General features: G+C 40.6%; 1 protein-coding gene across 1 annotated transcript; it reads left to right on the forward strand.

The window, feature by feature from the left end:
• The first annotated feature begins 912 nt into the window (after positions 1 to 912).
• On the forward strand, positions 913 to 17,779 carry LOC133460333 (potassium channel subfamily K member 4). Its single transcript, XM_061740953.1, has 8 exons — positions 913 to 1,044; positions 2,016 to 2,145; positions 2,456 to 2,729; positions 6,172 to 6,286; positions 6,948 to 7,108; positions 7,214 to 7,400; positions 11,778 to 11,917; positions 16,694 to 17,779. Exons 3-8 carry the CDS (start codon positions 2,541 to 2,543, stop codon positions 17,270 to 17,272), a joined length of 1,371 nt encoding a protein of 456 aa, XP_061596937.1. The 5' UTR covers positions 913 to 1,044; positions 2,016 to 2,145; positions 2,456 to 2,540; the 3' UTR covers positions 17,273 to 17,779.
• Positions 17,780 to 18,586: the final 807 nt, after the last annotated feature.

The following is an 18,586-nucleotide window of genomic DNA, read 5'->3' on the forward strand; positions in this document are numbered from 1 at the left end:
TTGAGTTTTCTTAAGCTGTAAGCCATGATCAGCAATATTAAAATAATAAAAGGCTTGCAATATTTCAGTTGATTTGTAATGAATCCAGAATGTGTGACATTTTTGCATTACAGAAAATAAAGGACTTTATCACACTATTCTAATTTTCTGAGACAGTCCTGTATATATATATATATATATATATATATATATATATATATATATATATATATATATATATATATATATATATATATATATATATATATATATATATTTATATTTATATACATACATACTGTATGTACATATGTGTACTTGATACACACACCCAGAAATGTTGAACAAGTACACTCTCTCTCTCTCTCACACACACACACACACACACACACACACACACACACACACACACACACACACACACACACACACACACACACACACACACACACACACACACACACACACACACACACACACACACACAGACACACACACACACACACAGGAGTAGCAGCCACTTCCCTCTGAAGAAGATGGGATATTTGAGGGATGGGCGACATGTGGCTGAGCTGGCTTCCTCCTGCAGAGTCAGCATATTAACAGCAATCAAACCTCAATGATTCACAAAAATTGATCTCACAGCAAACGTAGCATGTGTTCAGCCCCCACTGCTGCTGTTTGCATGTACAGTTTATAACACAGCCGGAGCACCAGAATCACAGCTACTGAGGGGATCAGTAAGCTGTGTCACTGCAGTATGCATTCCTGGGCAGGACCATTTGAAATGTTTATTCGCTGTTGAAAAAACACCAGCTGATCAAACTTGAGTCCGGCTTCGTCACAGTCTCCACCTTCACTGGGACTCGCTCTTCTCTTCAGTCCGTTCTCTCTCTCTCTGGACATTAAGCCAGTTTGATTTAGCACCTTTTCCTCTCCCGTGTGCTCAGCACTAACCTTCCTCCTCACACACACTCATGCATATGAACGCTCACCGCACGAGGCTGCATGGGACTCTGCAAGAGAGGGCTGCTGGTCTGGATCCTTTTGATCCTTCAGTTTGAGGTAAGCACAAAGAGTATGGGCTGGACTTTGGTCAGTACCACATCTCTTGTGGATCCTGAGAGACTCTAAGTGAAAAATAAAAGTGGCTCTTTACGCTGCAACAGCAGCACTGTCTGCACTTAATGCAGTGAATATACACTAGCAGTTTCTTTTGTCAAGCGTCTGAGGTTGTGTGCATATCCTAGATGTGTATGTTCACATTAGCTGGCTGCAAATTAAACTTCTTTTTTAGTGCACATTAACTTAAGTGTAAAGTTTACAGCAAGACACACTGCTGTAAGTATTGATAAAACTCTTCAGCCATAAGTACAATGACATGTTGCATTTGAGCTATGTTTTAATGCATTTTACCGAAATGGAGAAAAACTGAAAGGACTGCATATTTAGTTATTTGTTTTACATATTGTGCCAACTTATGGTTGATGTTTTCAATCCTGTAAATGGACTGTCCCTTTGTATGCAGCAGCTGTAAAACCGTCTGGACTGCAAGTCTGGACTTTACTGCCACTGACAGTTTACTGCTCTCGTTTTGGATCACAACCAGGAGATCTGCTGATTAAAGTGCCACTGTCTCCAAAATCTTTTAGAGAATTTGAGCTTTTTTTCCTTCCCAGTGTTGTTCAGTACAGGGATGTAAATGAAATCACAAGCGACAGGCATATTGGTCTAAATGATGATCCTTTTAACTCATTTTTGGGATAAAGGGTTTTTTGTCTGATGCATTTAACAGCTTTTCTACAGAAAAAACACAAGTTTAAGTTCCAGCTATAACAAATGAGAGACCTTGTTTTATTAGAGCAGACAATGACCAACAGCATCTTACCAAAGCTGTACTTTTTCATTCAAAAACTATCATTCAATACCCTCGTCACTGACAACTCCTTTGATGGTGTTAAAATGAGTTGTCATCGGTTAACATGCTGCTTGCCTCGGACTGTACGGAACATAATTGTGTTTGTTGGTCCGTGCAGTGTCCCCTCCTTTAGAGTGCCAGGGGGACGGGTTCCCCAGCAGTTACGGATCCAGGGACTCCATCATCAAAGCTGGTTCAAAGAGAGGGTTTAAAAGAAAAAGGCGTGGGCAGCGACGGCCGATTGACAGGTGAGCCTGGTTATTGTGGCAGCATCTGTTTGTGTATCAGTGGCATTAATTACTTATGTATTTTTGACACTGCAATGAGTTATGTTCTAATGGTGAAGCAGTTCAGATGAAAGGTTTTTTTTCATTCCTTTTTTTTCATCTTGGATGTTGCATTTTCTCTGTGTGTCAGCAGTGTGGTGAAGCCAGTTTAATGGCTGGTGCAGCGGATTTAATAGGCCGTCTGCAGCAGGCGTGTGCACGGTCTGAATCGCTATCAGAAGCTGTGGTCAGAACGAAAACCCGTGTTCTTTTGTGGTCATTGATGTTTCAGCTGCAGCAGCTTGGATAAAGTGCACACCACTGGAGGAGACACAGAGAAGCAGCAGTCTGCATTTGGACTAGGCGGAGGTATAGCCATGCGCTGCTCCACCTTGCTCGTCATCTTCACCTTCGTGCTTCTCTACTTGGTGCTGGGAGCTGTGGTGTTCCGCGCCCTGGAGGCTCCAGAAGAGGAGAACAAACACTATCTCCTGCAGATATCGCACGAGTCCTTCCTGTCCAACTTCTCCTGCGTGGACTTAGAAAGTCTGGAGAGACTCATAGAGGTACAGCAGATTATACGATCACCTGTCTTCAATTTTGACATATTTGAAAACATTTCCTATTACAGTTTAAGAGTTTTATGTGCATGGAGTATCATTAGGATATACAGTCTTATCTAATCCTGTTTTATACATGTATATATACTATGAACCCCTTTGTTTGATTTCTGTATCTTGTTGATCTAATTTGAACAGCATTGGTTTGACGTATACTTTTTCCTGCATGACTTTATCGTTCTCACATAATTCTGGGAGAAGTTTGAGTTAGGTAGAGCTCTAGATTTCTACAATGCCACCCCAAATCCTGGATTCTTTGATTTTTAACTTGTCCTGGTGATGCTGGTGTGTCTCAGATCATTTACACGTCTTGACCCAATCTCGACCAACCTTTAGCTGTTGGTCTCACATTTGCTTTCTGAATTTTTTTCATAGTTTACGTTTACATGCACTAACAGAAAGTCAAATTGTTGCCTTAATCTGACAGATGTCCAATTTTTAAAAGCCATGTATACACCTTAGCCGGGCTGTAGTCGAACCAAACTGAAGCTCTTGAGATTTAGCTATTAGTGCCAGATAATGCGTCATAATTTGAGTTATGTATGTATATGCAACCCACCCTTAGCCGAGCTAGCGTCTGCCCCGGGAGCCCTCTTTCCGGAAGTGACCACACCTCGAAAGCCAGAATATCAACACAGTAGGAGAAGAAGAAGATGAATAACAAAGAACTAACCGAGGGAACGCCAACGCGGAAGTGCATGTGGCGCCACCTAGCATTGCAGGGTCGAACGCACCTCACTCAATAATCGATTGTCTTCTTGCGCAGGTATACTTGGATTTCTCGGACACTCCAGTTTAATCCTTAGCTAGATTGTTGCGAATAGTTTGATTTAGATGTGCATGGAACGGCACTGACTGACTGCAGAGTAACCAGTTCCTGGTGACAAAACAGCCTCAAATCACCACTCTTCCATCACTGGGCTTAACCGTGCAGGGTATATAATGTTTCAGATAAAATGCTGCATCTATTTTCTGTCAAACACGGTGTGGGCTTTTAAGCCAAAACAACTCTATTCTTGTCTCATATGTCCATAGGACGTCGTCTCATAAGAATTGTGGTTGGTCAGATGCAGTTTTGGGAACCTCAGTGAAACTCAGCTCTGTTGTTGCCAGGATACAAACAAAACAGCCCAATAAATTCAGGTTGATCTATGATTTCAACCAGGCCTCTCTCTCCGACAAAACTCTCTCTACTATCCAATGGTTTGCCAAGTGATTTTTCATGTATTTATATTATTTATATAATTCGATAATTAATAGCTCAGTTTTACTACTGTCGTTGTTATTATCATTGAGGAGCTCTTGAACCCTTTTAAAGTGTTGGAAGCTGTTGAGCTACTGGGTGGGCGCTTGCCAGTGTGCAGGGACAGACTGTTATCGTATTTTTACATGAGCAGATTCCAGACAGGAGCAGAGTTTTGACAGAAACCTCTTGTTGCTAAGGACGTTGTTTTGGATTGTTGTCTGACAGAAAGCTGGATCCAATTCAAACAGGTCTTCAGGATGACCCCTCAGATCTGTGGAACCTGGTCAATACAGTTTATCACTGACGCTGTGGAGCGTTGCGGCTTTACCAGATAACAGCTGTGATCTGCAAAGCTATGTTAGGAAGGAAGGCTCTGCTCCAGCGCCTACGAGAGCGCATGAAAGGTGATCCGCGTATAAATTCAGCATTACCATGACGGTATGGCAACTGTTTTGTAATCCTGAGATGCCTGTCCTTGCTTCAGAACGAGCATTGTAAATTATTTTTTTTAGCCTCCAAAGTGATCAGCAGATGCAGTGGCTGGCATTTCTAAAAAGGTTGAAAGCATCTGAGGAACAGGTGAGGGGTAAACAGAGATGTCCTTCATTCAAGGAGGCTAGACATAAAGCATGACATATGAGGGTTGCTTTTTTTTTTAGGGTTACAACTATCAGCTTCAATTTCATTGAATGGCATACTTGATTACTTTTACGAAGTGTGATCTAGCTGGGATACTTCAACCATCTACTGTTTTTCATTTTAATATTTCAAGACCCCAAGTGCAACAACGATTTATGGCACTTCTACTGGTAGGAGGTGGTATTACAGAGTGCTGCACCGTCCCAGGTGTCAGCTCAGTATTTTCAGAAACTCTTTGATCAACATATGCATTTAACATGATGTCAAATTGCCTGTTTTGGTTGATTTTCCTTCATTCATTTATTTGATTTTTGAAAATTGTAAAGCGTAAGGCAGCATGTCCACTACAGTCGCACCTCTCCCCTTATTTTGTCACGTAGAGGCGTTTACTTTAATATTTCAGCCAAATCCAGGTTTCAACTTTTCTATTTCGATATTTTTATTGAATCAATACAAAAAAAAAAAAATTCAACCAGATGACCAGAGAAAATTAAATCAAACAAACACTCACTGGATAAAATAATTTGCGATATGATACACGAATATCCCTGCTTGGATTGTGAGGATGGGCATCCGGCATAAAGAAATGACAAATCAATATGTGGAACATGATGATCTACCGTGGAGACCCACTACATTAAAAACAGACGCCGAAGGCTACTTTCAATACTGATAACAGAAAAAAAAGGCTCATGAAGCATTTCAAACCTCAAAGATGTAAATTTAACAGGGACCATTATCACGCGCTACAAACCTCACTGCACTTAAGACTAGTGGAGTATGTAATTTCTATTAAAGGATAAAGAGAATCAGTCGTTTACCTATCTTAAGATCTTAAGTTTTTTTTTGGACACAAACCAGATAAGGGGATCAGAGAAGTATATGATCGGCACTGCCAGTGGACTGATATTTTTGATATACAATGTGAAACCACTAATATATTTGTTTTCCCTCCCTGATTTACACCTCCAGCGGCCTCGGAAAAGCCAAGAATATCACCAAGGACAGCTCCCGCCCTAGCTTAGATCTGTTTGACCTGTTGCCCTCAGGGAGGCGCTACAGGTGTGGCAGGACCAGGACAAACAGATTCAGAAACAGTTTCTTACCGAAAGCCATCACCACCCTAAACTCTTACATGCCGTAATTTACAGTCCGACCTCAACACCAACTGGATTTTGTGCAATAATTGTTATGTGCAATAACAATACCTCCTGCCATTCTATGTTATCTACATACCCATCATTCTTATATTTTGCACATTTTGTATTTTGTTTTTATTATTTATATTCATTTTTTTTATTTCACATGTTGCACTAAAGAGTGAGATGCTCCAGTTTCCTTCCATGTATGTACATGTGTAAATTACAATAAAAGGTATTCTATTCTATTCTATTCTATTCTATTCTATTCTATTCTATTCTATTCTATTCTATTTACTAATTGCTCCTTGTATTGTTCTATTATGAATCCATTATTAAACTCTAATCTTCTGTCCTGTCTCAGGATGTGGTGACTGCCGTGGGGGAAGGTGTGGATGTCGCAAGGAACAACACCTTTGTCAGCAAATGGGATATAGGCAGTGCCCTATTCTTCTCAGGGACCATCATCACAACCATCGGTGGGGGTCCCCTAGAACAGTGTCTCCCAACCTGGGGTCCGGGCCCCCCCTGGCTGGGCGCCAGAGATCTTTGGGGGGGCACAAATCTTTGTCTGCTTTGAAGATATGCAGTTGTAAAAATTATATTTGCGCATATTAAATAAATAAAAAAATTCATAATAACACACCTAATGGAATACTGTAATCCAAGTCTGTATAAACCCACTTAGTATTTTATTTATTCATACTACTACTCTGACAGGTTGTTGAAGTAAAAAGGTTGAAAAATTTTGCTCTCATATTAAAAGACACATTTTTCAGAAATTATTTTATGTTTTTGTTCGTATTTTATACATTGGTGACACAAAATGAAGGTGAGAAAAAAAATTAATATCTGTACAGGGTAAACCAAGGAGAAATGTATCAAAAAAACATAATTAATGTAAAAAAAATTTCAATTAAAGATTTTTAACGAATAACTTTACTCTATTGGTGCTAGTATACCGTTCGGGGGGCCCGTCTGGTCTTAGACACAAGTAGGGGGGGCTCCAAGGAAAAAAGGTTGGGAACCACTGCCCTAGAACATATCCACGATCACTTAATGGTGTATTTGTGGCGAGAAAATATTTACATTTAGTTTGTCCAAATCAACTTCACGTCCACCTTTGACCAACATTTCCAGGTTATGGAAACATCTCCCCCAAGACAGCAGGAGGGAAGGCGTTCTGCATTTTCTACGCCCTGGTGGGAATCCCAATGTTCGGTATCCTGCTCGCCGGAGTCGGAGACCATCTTGGTACTGGGCTGAGGAAAGCTGTTGCCAAGATAGAGACTCTCTTCCTGGTCAGATCCTTGAACAGAAGTTTAAATGGTGTCTTTAATTTGATCATCTGTTGTTTTTCTCCTCCATCTAACTCATCATGCTGTGTTGTTTCACCTTGCTGGCAGAAATGGCGGGTTAGTCCCACTATTGTTCGTGTGATCTCAGCCGTCCTGTCCATCCTGCTGGGGTGCTGGCTCTTCATCGCCGTGCCCATCATGGTTTTTCAAGAGGTGGAGGACTGGACGTTCCTGGAGTCTGCCTATTTTGTGGTTATCACTTTAACTACAGTTGGCTTTGGCGACTATGTTGCAGGTACACGTCTTATAGCTAGCGGTGATGCATATTTTCTAAGAGACTGACTCCACCAATGCATTTTCCACATTCTAATCCAGTGACAGACAACGTTTTCAGCTATCAAACATCAGTGGTTTTGTGTCATATATACCAGGTTTAAAACATGTTCAAATTTGTGAGAGTAGTTATAGGGTCACATTATTGGCGAGTCTTGTAACCAAAGTTAAGCAATGTTGTTTTTATTGTTATTTATTGTTCTTTTGTAATCATGTGTTTCTGACCCTCAGACACTGTTGAAGTTTTTTTTTATCAATTTTAGTTTCATTTGAAGGAATATTTGAAAATCTCATCAAGAAAACCGAGCTGTCAACACAGCAGATTGAAATGCCCCCATGTGGTCAGAAGTGGTATTGCTACATAGAGTGGCTTTAAATATGTAATTATACTTTTTCCCATTAGAATGAGGTTTTGAGGTTTCCACTTGCTTGCTGTGAGAATTAAGGAGATAAACAGGGGAAAGATTAGAGCACACTAACAACCAGAGTCATATGGATACAGTTAGAGGTACAGTCATGAGTCTGTAGGGATACCACCTATAAATCATACTGGGATCCAGAATGGCATACATAATCCACTGTGACACATTCACAGTTGTGATAGAAGAGAAGGATGAACTGTCTGCAGCTACAGAAGCTGCTGACTGGATTCCTCTGAGCAGCACGGGTGGGGACAAATTACACTATAATAATAAATATATAAATGCAGCTGGACTGCATTGCTTGCAGTTAGGGTTCTTCCTCCACACTGCAATGTTTTCAGCTAAAAATATGTCCCTGCGAGGGGCTGAACACTGACGCAACCTGATTATCAATAGAGGATAGTAATCATAGATAATAAGTGATATGAATGTCATTCTTGGATGTTACGCACTTTTAAACCATCAAATAAACATGACTGTGGTTGCTCAAGAGCACTGCATTACGTATACTGATCATACCATTAATAATCTAACACGTGCAGTTCACCAGGGGAGCAGAAAGTACGGTATCTAACCCAGAAACGTTGAGCGTAGAGGAGCAGTACAACTGCGTCATGTGAGAGAGAGAAAGAAGAGTTTTTATTTATATTAATGGTATGAGAGGATGGGTTTTATCATTTTGCTTTTATTGTTGAATTCATTGAACAGCACATGAGTAGCTGGTGTGACTTAATTAGTCATTCATAAATATAACTGTCAGTTATAATGCATTAAGTTCACTTAGCACAGGCACCATTAATTATTCAATGTGATTTTTATGTGAGACATGAATTATTAATAATCATATCTGCTACACCGTATCACCTATCATAAGTCTTTATTTACTCCCTAAATGATGGATGGATGGATGGATGATGGATGGAAGATGGATGGATGGATATATGGATGGATGGATGATGGATGGATGGATGGATGGATGGATGGATGGATGGATGGATGGATGGATGGATGGATGGATGGATGGATGGATGGATGGATGGATGGAAGATGGATGGATGATGGATGGATGGATGGATGGATGATGGATGGATGATGGATGGATGGATGGATGATGGATGATGGATGGATGGATGGATGGATGGATGGATGGATGGATGGATGGATGGATGGATGGATGGATGGATGGATGGATGGATGGATGGATGGATGGATGGATGGATGGATGGAAGATGGATGGATGGATATATGGATGGATGGATGATGGATGGATGGATGGATGGATGGATGGATGGATGGATGGATGGATGGATGGATGGATGGATGGATGGATGGATGGATGGATGGATGGATGGATGATGGATGGATGGATGGATGGATGATGGATGGATGGATGGATGGATGGATGATGGATGGATGGATGGATGGATGGATGATGGATGGATGGATGGTGGATGATGGATGGATGGATGATGGATGGATGATGGATGGATGGATGGATGGATGATGGATGGATGATGGATGGATGATGGATGGATGGATGGATGGATGGATGATGGATGGATGATGGATGGATGGATGGATGGATGGATGGATGGATGATGGATGGATGATGGATGGATGGATGGATGGATGATGGATGATGGATGGATGGATGATGGATGGATGGATGGATGGATGGATGGATGATGGATGGATGGATGGATGGATGGATGGATGGATGGATGATGGATGGATGATGGATGGATGGATGGATGGATGGATGATGGATGGATGATGGATGGATGGATGGATGGATGGATGATGGATGGATGGATGGATGATGGATGGATGATGGATGGATGGATGGATGGATGGATGGATGGATGGATGATGGATGGATGATGGATGGATGGATGGATGGATGGATGGATGGATGGATGGATGATGGATGGATGGATGGATGGATGGATGGATGGATGGATGATGGATGATGGATGGATGGATGATGGATGATGGATGGATGGATGGATGGATGGATGGATGGATGATGGATGGATGGATGGATGGATGGATGATGGATGGATGATGGATGGATGGATGGATGGATGGATGGATGGATGATGGATGGATGGATGGATGATGGATGGATGATGGATGGATGGATGATGGATGGATGATGGATGGATGGATGGATGGATGATGGATGGATGGATGGATGGATGGATGGATGATGGATGGATGGATGGATGGATGGATGATGGATGGATGATGGATGGATGGATGGATGGATGATGGATGGATGATGGATGGATGGATGATGGATGGATGGATGGATGGATGGATGGATGGATGATGGATGATGGATGGATGGATGATGGATGATGGATGGATGGATGGATGGATGGATGGATGGATGGATGGATGGATGATGGATGGATGGATGGATGGATGGATGGATGATGGATGGATGATGGATGGATGGATGGATGATGGATGGATGATGGATGGATGGATGGATGATGGATGGATGATGGATGGATGGATGATGGATGGATGATGGATGGATGGATGGATGGATGATGGATGGATGGATGGATGGATGGATGGATGGATGGATGGATGGATGGATGGATGATGGATGGATGGATGGATGATGGATGATGGATGATGGATGGATGGATGATGGATGATGGATGGATGGATGGATGGATGATGGATGATGGATGATGGATGGATGGATGGATGGATGGATGGATGATGGATGGATGGATGGATGGATGGATGATGGATGGATGGATGGATGGATGGATGATGGATGATGGATGGATGGATGGATGGATGGATGGATGGATGGATGGATGGATGATGGATGGATGGATGATGGATGGATGGATGATGGATGGATGATGGATGGATGGATGATGGATGGATGGATGGATGGATGATGGATGATGGATGGATGGATGGATGGATGGATGGATGATGGATGATGGATGGATGGATGGATGGATGGATGGATGGATGGATGGATGGTGGATGGATGATGGATGGATGGATGGATGGATGGATGGATGGATGGATGGATGGATGGATGGATGGATGGATGGTGGATGATGGATGGATGATGGATGGATGGATGATGGATGGATGGATGGATGGATGGATGGATGATGGATGGATGGATGGATGGATGATGGATGGATGGATGGATGGATGGATGGATGGATGGATGGATGGATGGATGGATGGATGGATGATGGATGAATGGATGGATGGATGATGGATGGATGATGGATGATGGATGGATGATGGATGGATGGATGATGGATGGATGGATGGATGATAGATGGATGGATGATGGATGATGGATGATTGATGGATGGATGATGGATGGATGGATGGATGGATGGATGATGGTGGATGGATGGATGATGGTGGATGGATGGATGATGATGGATGGATGGATGGATGGATGGATGATGATGGATGGATGGATGGATGGATGATGGATGGATGGATGGATGATGATGGATGGATGGATGGATGGATGGATGATGGTGGATGGATGGATGATGATAGATGGATGGATGGATGGATGATGGTGGATGGATGGATGATGGATGGATGGATGGATGATGATGGATGGATGATGATGGATGGATGGATGGATGGATGGATGGATGGATGGATGGATGGATGGATGGATGGATGGATGGATGGATGGATGGATGGATGGATGGATGGATGATGGATGGATGATGATGGATGGATGGATGGATGATGGATGGATGGATGGATGGATGGATGGATGGATGGATGGATGGATGGATGGATGGATGGATGGATGGATGGATGGATGGATGGATGGATGGATGGATGGATGGATGGATGGATGGCTTTTACCCACTTCCTCTGTTTACTCTGTGTTTGTGTCAAAGGCGATTCTGCAAACCCGGGAGACTTCTGGTACAAGCCGTTGGTGTGGTTCTGGATCCTGCTGGGTCTTGCTTATTTTGCATCTATCCTGGCCATGATCGGTAACTGGCTCCGTGTTCTGTCAAAGAAGACCAGAGCTGAGGTACTCCCTGTCTTCAACTGTTTGATTGCGTGTTATCTTTAACATTTTCTCTCCATCACCTTTTGGTTTCATAGTTCAGGATGGAACCCAGAGGATGGAGGATGGGGGTGGGGTATTCAAATCCTGGGTATATTCTTTTCAACAACAGTTTAGTCTACTTGCCAAGTTGCCAGTTCTGCATCATATTTCATTCCTTTATGATCTGAGAGTTTTCTCCATCAGGTAATGTAATGCCAATGCTGGCTCCTCATTTTCTTCACTCACTTCTTCTGCGTCTCCGTTTCTTGAGTGGAGTGTTGGCTGATGTTGGTTTGTTTTGGTTAGTCTATCTGAGGCAGTACAACATGTTTGACATGCCAGGAGAATATCTCCTCTGTAAATTACTTTTTCAACTAGTCAACAATTAATTCTGCCAGACCCTCCACATGCTTCTCCATAGTGACAGCTGCTTATCACAGCTCACGCATCTAACTCAGCACTAGTGCATGCACCCTGGAGGACACAGGGAGGATGATGGCTGACGTGGATTGATACCACACAATACCCACAATGACATCACACGGCATCACACGTCTGTTGTTTGGTGACAGAGCTTCTCTTCTTCTTCCATTCAGCCATGTCCCTGATGGGGATTCATCTCATTTCCTTTATTGATTCATTCCAGACATGTCAAAACCATTGTATAGAGAAGACCAACGTAAACACTGCATTAATCTATGTATCTATGTATATATATATATATATATATATATATACCGTATTTTCCGCACTATAAGGCGCACTGCATTATAAGGTGCACCTTCAATGAATGACGTATTTTAAAACTTTTCCATGTATAAGGCGCGCTGCATTATAAGGCGCACTAAATATATGGTAAAATACGGTACTATAGTGGCTGAAGTTGAGTTACGTATCTACCTGATGGAGCTGCGCTACAGGAAATGCTACAAAATCCTACATCAAATGCAAAAAAAAAAACAAGAAGAAAAGTTCCGTATGTCAAACTTTATTAAAAAATAAAAACCAGCTTTGCTCCGTCTCGTCAAAGTCGCCATTATGCAAGTCAGCGTCACTGCTGTTGTCTTGAACGTCTGTGACGATTCCTGACGTTTTTAGCGCCATTACTTTGGCGACACCAACTACAGTAGCTACAATCCCCCTGACTACAGTAACAGAAATTACCGTAATGATCATATATAAGGCGCACTGCATTATAAGGCGCACTGCCGTTTTTTTTGAAAATTAAAGGCTTTTGGGTGCGCCTTATAGTGCGGAAAATACGGTATATATATATATATATATATATATATATATATATATATATATATATATATATATATATATATATATATATATACACACCAGCATACACACACATTTTGAATATATAGAAGCCCTTGTAAATAAATCTATATAAATAAATTAATCTGTTTTATATGAATGTACACAAAATAAATCTATATAACATGATATGAATAATCTACACCCAATGTGCACCACTATCTATATATGCTATACATACCTATATACATGCACACACTTAACAACACACATAACACATGAATCCCGTTTAATGTGTCTGAAAAGGGGTAGGAAGAAGTAAAACTTGTTAAATCCTACCCTTACTTCAATATTCCATAATTACACTTCACATTGAAAACTCCAAAAAAAGAAATACATATAAAGTAATGCAGAAAGTAATCTATCTAATCTAAGAGTTGTTAATTCACATCCAACTACACACTGGTACTCACATACACATTCACACTCACACACACAGTGCACTCCCTCAGCTTCTTCAGTTCTGTATTTTATGAATTGTTTATTGAGTGTCTTCTTTTTCTTACAGGCATTTTGCAATCCTTTTGTGATCCATGGTGTGTCTGAAAATGTATTTATTTTAGTGTATTTCTTTGTTGGACAATTCCTATCATATAATGATTTGAAGATATACTCAAAAGTTTCATATACTCTATCAATGTTGTCTTTGTTAAATACTGACTCCCAATTCTGTTTAATCAGCTCTTCTTTAAACGCATTGTCTCCTCTGTCTTCACTCTCTTAAATCGTTGTTCAACATCCTGTTTATCTCTCTTGTAGCAGCTGTCGTATACTACAAATACTGTTAGCTGATCACTGATATCAATAATTAATAGCCTACTTATTGTTTTGCTTTCTATTAGGATTGTAAATACATTATCTATTAGCGTGGCACTGGGAGAAGTAATTCTACTCGGTCTAGTAATTTTAGGATACAGACTCAGCCTGTGCATTGATCAACTCTTTTGTTTGTTTGTGATTATGTGGGTTAAGCAGATCAATGTTAAAATCCCCACAGATGAAGAAGACCTTCTGAGTTGAAGCTGCATGTTTCCTCAAACCACTCCTTAAATGTTTCTAACTTAGACTCTGCTTTTCTATACATGCCTTTTCCGTATTAATTTCTACTGTTGTACATTCAAATATATCACTCATCACTCTTGTCATTTTTTTTCCACAACTCTATACTTTAGGTTTTGTCCACATAACTACTCCTCCAACAGTCTTCCCCTCTCTGTTTATGTAGTTGCTAGTGATGTGCAGATCAATACTGAAAAATACCGATACCAGATCTATATACTCTAAAATTGATTCTCAAATGAAAATATCAATACTTTTGATACTTTAGTCATCATTTGTGGTAATGTATATCATTAACAGGAATAGGGTGGAAAGTAACTAAACTATTCAGATATTGTTAAAGGACACGCTGCTGGTACTATTTTCCATTTTCATTTTTATAGTAGTTCTTATTTTTGTTTATTATTCTCTTGTTTATTTTAATAGTTTTATTATTGTACTTAGGATCTTTTTTAGTGATGGAAACACCTTATAAGTGTATAAATAAGTGACTATGATGTTTTGTATTCTTAAGCTATTTACAATACACCAATTTTTTTAGATTCACGGGGTACATTAGGTGTATTTGCACAATCGGTTGAATCGGTATTGCCGATACCAGCCTGAATTTTACTCAATATTGGATCGGAAAGGAAATCCGTGGTATTGAACATCACTAGTAGTTGAAGTCATATTATTCAATATGATTCAGAGATTCAAGTGCTTCTTCTTTAATGAGCTACATGCAAACTATGCTGCCACCTGCAGTTCAAATAGTACATCAAACTGATAAATAAATATTCGTTTTATACAACGAATCAAATGTCTGCAATGCTTAGAGTTCTCCTTTTCAACATAACAGCAAACAAGAGACCAAAAACATCTTACAGTGTCATAAAAGCAGTTTAACCTCGACACCTACAGGGGAGCTCCGACTTTAAAAAAGGGCTGAAGTTCCTTTGTGCTGCTTAAAAGTATATTTCCTACATAAGGCACCTTTAAGATACACAGAGTAAATATGTTTACTACCATAAAGTCTTAGAAATGAATGCCTATAGATAAATTAGCTCAAATTCGAAGGAACGGGTTATGTTGCATTTCTATATAACAATGTATTTAATTTAATTTATTGAATTATTGATTCATTCCAGACATGTCAAAACCATTGTATGGAGCATAACAATTTTAACACTAGTATGAATCTATGTATAGATATATAAATAGATATACATATAAAAACATGCATACACCCACATTTTGAACATATAGAACCTCCTGTAAATGCATCTAAATAAATAAATGAGTCTGTTTTCAATGAATGCACACAAAATAAATAAATTCATACCCAATGTGCACTCACCTATCTATATATACTAGACATGCATGCAAATGCTTAACAATACACATTACCGATGAATCCTTTTTAACATGTCTGAAAAGGGTAGGAAGAAGTAAAACTTTTTTAATCCTACCCCTTCTCCAGTAATCCATAATTACACTTTACATTCATCCGGTTTTCTGAATCTTGTGAATTGATGAAAAACATATATACATGTAAGCTAATGCAGAAAGTAATCTAATATTAGTTTAATACTAAATTTTAGAGTTGTAAATTCACATCCAGATAGACCTTCACATCCAACTACACACTGATACTCACATACACACTCATACACAAACCCAGAGCATCGCCAGCAAGGGCCCGGACACCCATGCCAGCGCGACGCCCCACCCTGCCCCTGCCACCAAGGGGCTCTAAATGTGGATCACTGAGGGAACCCAAAACCCAAACAACCCTGGAACCAGACTACAACACAGAAGGACCAGGAAAAGTGAAGGAAATGCACTACTTCCCAATGCACCAAGACTTATCCACATACACACACCCACACACCACCCAAAAATATACAGTCATACTCATATGTAAAATCATATTTACAGATTTAGAGACGCCCATTCAGGTTCACCTCAGGTCATCCTCCCTGCACTTGTTGAAAATCATCTGTCTGGGCCTTTTCTTAAACAAACTCATGCTTGAATATTGCTTCAGTTCTTGGCTGAGTTTATTTATTTTAAATTAATAGAATAAAGAGTTTAGGTCCCAATACTGGCCCCTGGGGGACACCCTAAACAATGTCCAAGCCTGATGACTGAAAGTCACCTATTTTCACAAATAGTTTCCTGTTGCTTAAATATCTTTTGATCCAGCGTAAAACCACTCCCCTGATACCGTGACGCTCCAGTATTTTTATTTATATGTCATGCTGTATTGTGTCAAAAGCTTTGCACCCCAACTGCAAATGTATTTTTGTCTACGGCGCTGGTGATTTTTTTCTTGCAGTTGCTGTATGGACCCCCGAAGACAAACCAGATAAAACCTTTGTCTTCATCTTTCAGATGGAAGAACTTCGAGCCCATGCCACTGACTGGACCCAGAATATCCAGAACATGTCTGTGGACTTTCGCATACCAGGAAAAATTGATGACCCTTTCAAACGGCGCCGACGAAAGCGCCGCCATGGCCCTCGCAGCCACGGTCAGAGCTTATCAGCCACCGGTGCTCCTGAGGGCAATCAAGAGGGGAATCAAGAGCAGAATGAGAGTCAAACAGAGTCCGGATCATACACCACATCTTCTTCCTCGAACGAATCAGAATCTGAATCAGAAACAGACTCTCAAGCCACTCAGACGGAGCGGGTGCCTGCGGAAAAAACTGCAGAGCCTCCCCCTGAGCTGCACCTCTCTCAACCTCTGGACTACTTTGGGGAGAACCTTGCCTTTATTGATGAGTCCTCAGACGCTCAGAGTGGTAAACTACATTTGGATCCTCTGCTTGATCCGACAAAACCCAACTCGCGACAGGCAAAGAGGAGACGCAACAGGCAGAGAGCCTCAAAAGTCAACGGCTCAATTGACAACAAGACGCCCTCCAACGGAAACCATGCACCAGCTCCAGATCTATCCCCGAACCCTTAAGAGTGACACTTTTCTCAGAAAATAAACTATAACTCTATAACATACTGAGTTCTGCTGACCATAGACAATTAAGCTGAGATCTGATGCTCAAGCCTTACAGCCATGTATGGTTTGCATTTCAATTTTCCTATTAGCATGTGAGTTTGAATGCCTTAAAGATGAACAAGTTCACATTACTTTAAAAGGACTGTCTGCTCTCTACTGGGCACACGCTGTATTGCACTATCACCCTATCAACATTAACCTCCTTTTACTAATGCAACCAAAAACCCACGAGGTCAGAAACTCGCCACAGCAGAGAAATGCTGACGTTGCAAAGCGGTTGCTCACATGTGTAAAAGTTACTCGGGAATCCTGCCAACAATTAAACGGGTACTAATCATGCAACTGATTGTTTTTTTTTTTCTGTTTTTGTTGTTGTTGTTTTTTTTGGTAAGGTAACATTTTTTTATTAAAACTATGCATAACCATGATATTTGCATTTTGACTGCCACATGCACTAAATTTCCTGCACTGCATATATGTAATAAATAGATTCTAAAAATGAACCGTATTCTCGAACTTGTGGAAAATGTTTCCTGTTACACATTGTGCTGACAGTGTGAGAGTATTCTAGGAGCAGGCAGGTAGCGTCATGATTATTTTCTTTTCTTTGTAAAAACAAGGACATTTCCTGATATAAACTGCCGAGCAGCAGGAAATGAGAATTGACAAATGTGCCGGGATGCTTTGAGTCCTCTCTCTCAACATAATGGTTTGATTCAGAGCCATTTTAATCACATTTATAGTACAATGAGGACTGTAAAAGACAATATGGAGCACATTCATATCTAGAATGATAGAAACTACATAGTTAAGCAACATTTTGAAGTTGTGAGGAAGTGAAATATTCTAGTAATTTTAAGATTTCCTACGGACTTTAGGAATATGCTGCAAGATTTGAAAAGCATACATACTGTTTGGTTGAGGTGGAACAGAAATGCTCCTAAAATTGACTGTTTGGCCTTTTTAGCTCATGCTGGAGCTCTGCAGGTGATCCACGTAAGCGATACTCTGCTGGAAACCTTAGAGTCTTTCAATCTGAAACCTGCACCAAGGACAAACACAGAGCAGAACACATCAAACTACGGCTGCGGTTCTTTTGCCCTCTGCACTTTTTTTTCATATAAACAAGAGTCTTATGGTTGTAAAAATCTTACTTAGACTACCCCTTCCTCCTTAAAGTAGATGTCTGCTTACTTGTTCCTTTTCTACACAGCCAGCAGATGGCAGACACACTCACTGGCCAACATACAGCTGTAGAGTACAACTCAA

This window comes from Cololabis saira, chromosome 14 (assembly GCF_033807715.1).
Source record: "Cololabis saira isolate AMF1-May2022 chromosome 14, fColSai1.1, whole genome shotgun sequence".
In the NCBI taxonomy this organism is placed as follows: domain Eukaryota; kingdom Metazoa; phylum Chordata; class Actinopteri; order Beloniformes; family Belonidae; genus Cololabis; species Cololabis saira.

Excerpts from the sequence above, each read along its gene's own strand:
- LOC133460333 (XM_061740953.1), top strand. The coding sequence starts at position 2,541 with ATGCGCTGCTCCACCTTGCTCGTCATCTTCACCTTCGTGCTTCTCTAC. Across the intron at positions 6,287-6,947 it reads GACCATCATCACAACCATCG|GTTATGGAAACATCTCCCCC; the intron begins GTGGGGGTCCCC and ends CAACATTTCCAG. Across the intron at positions 11,918-16,693 it reads CAAAGAAGACCAGAGCTGAG|ATGGAAGAACTTCGAGCCCA; the intron begins GTACTCCCTGTC and ends TTCATCTTTCAG.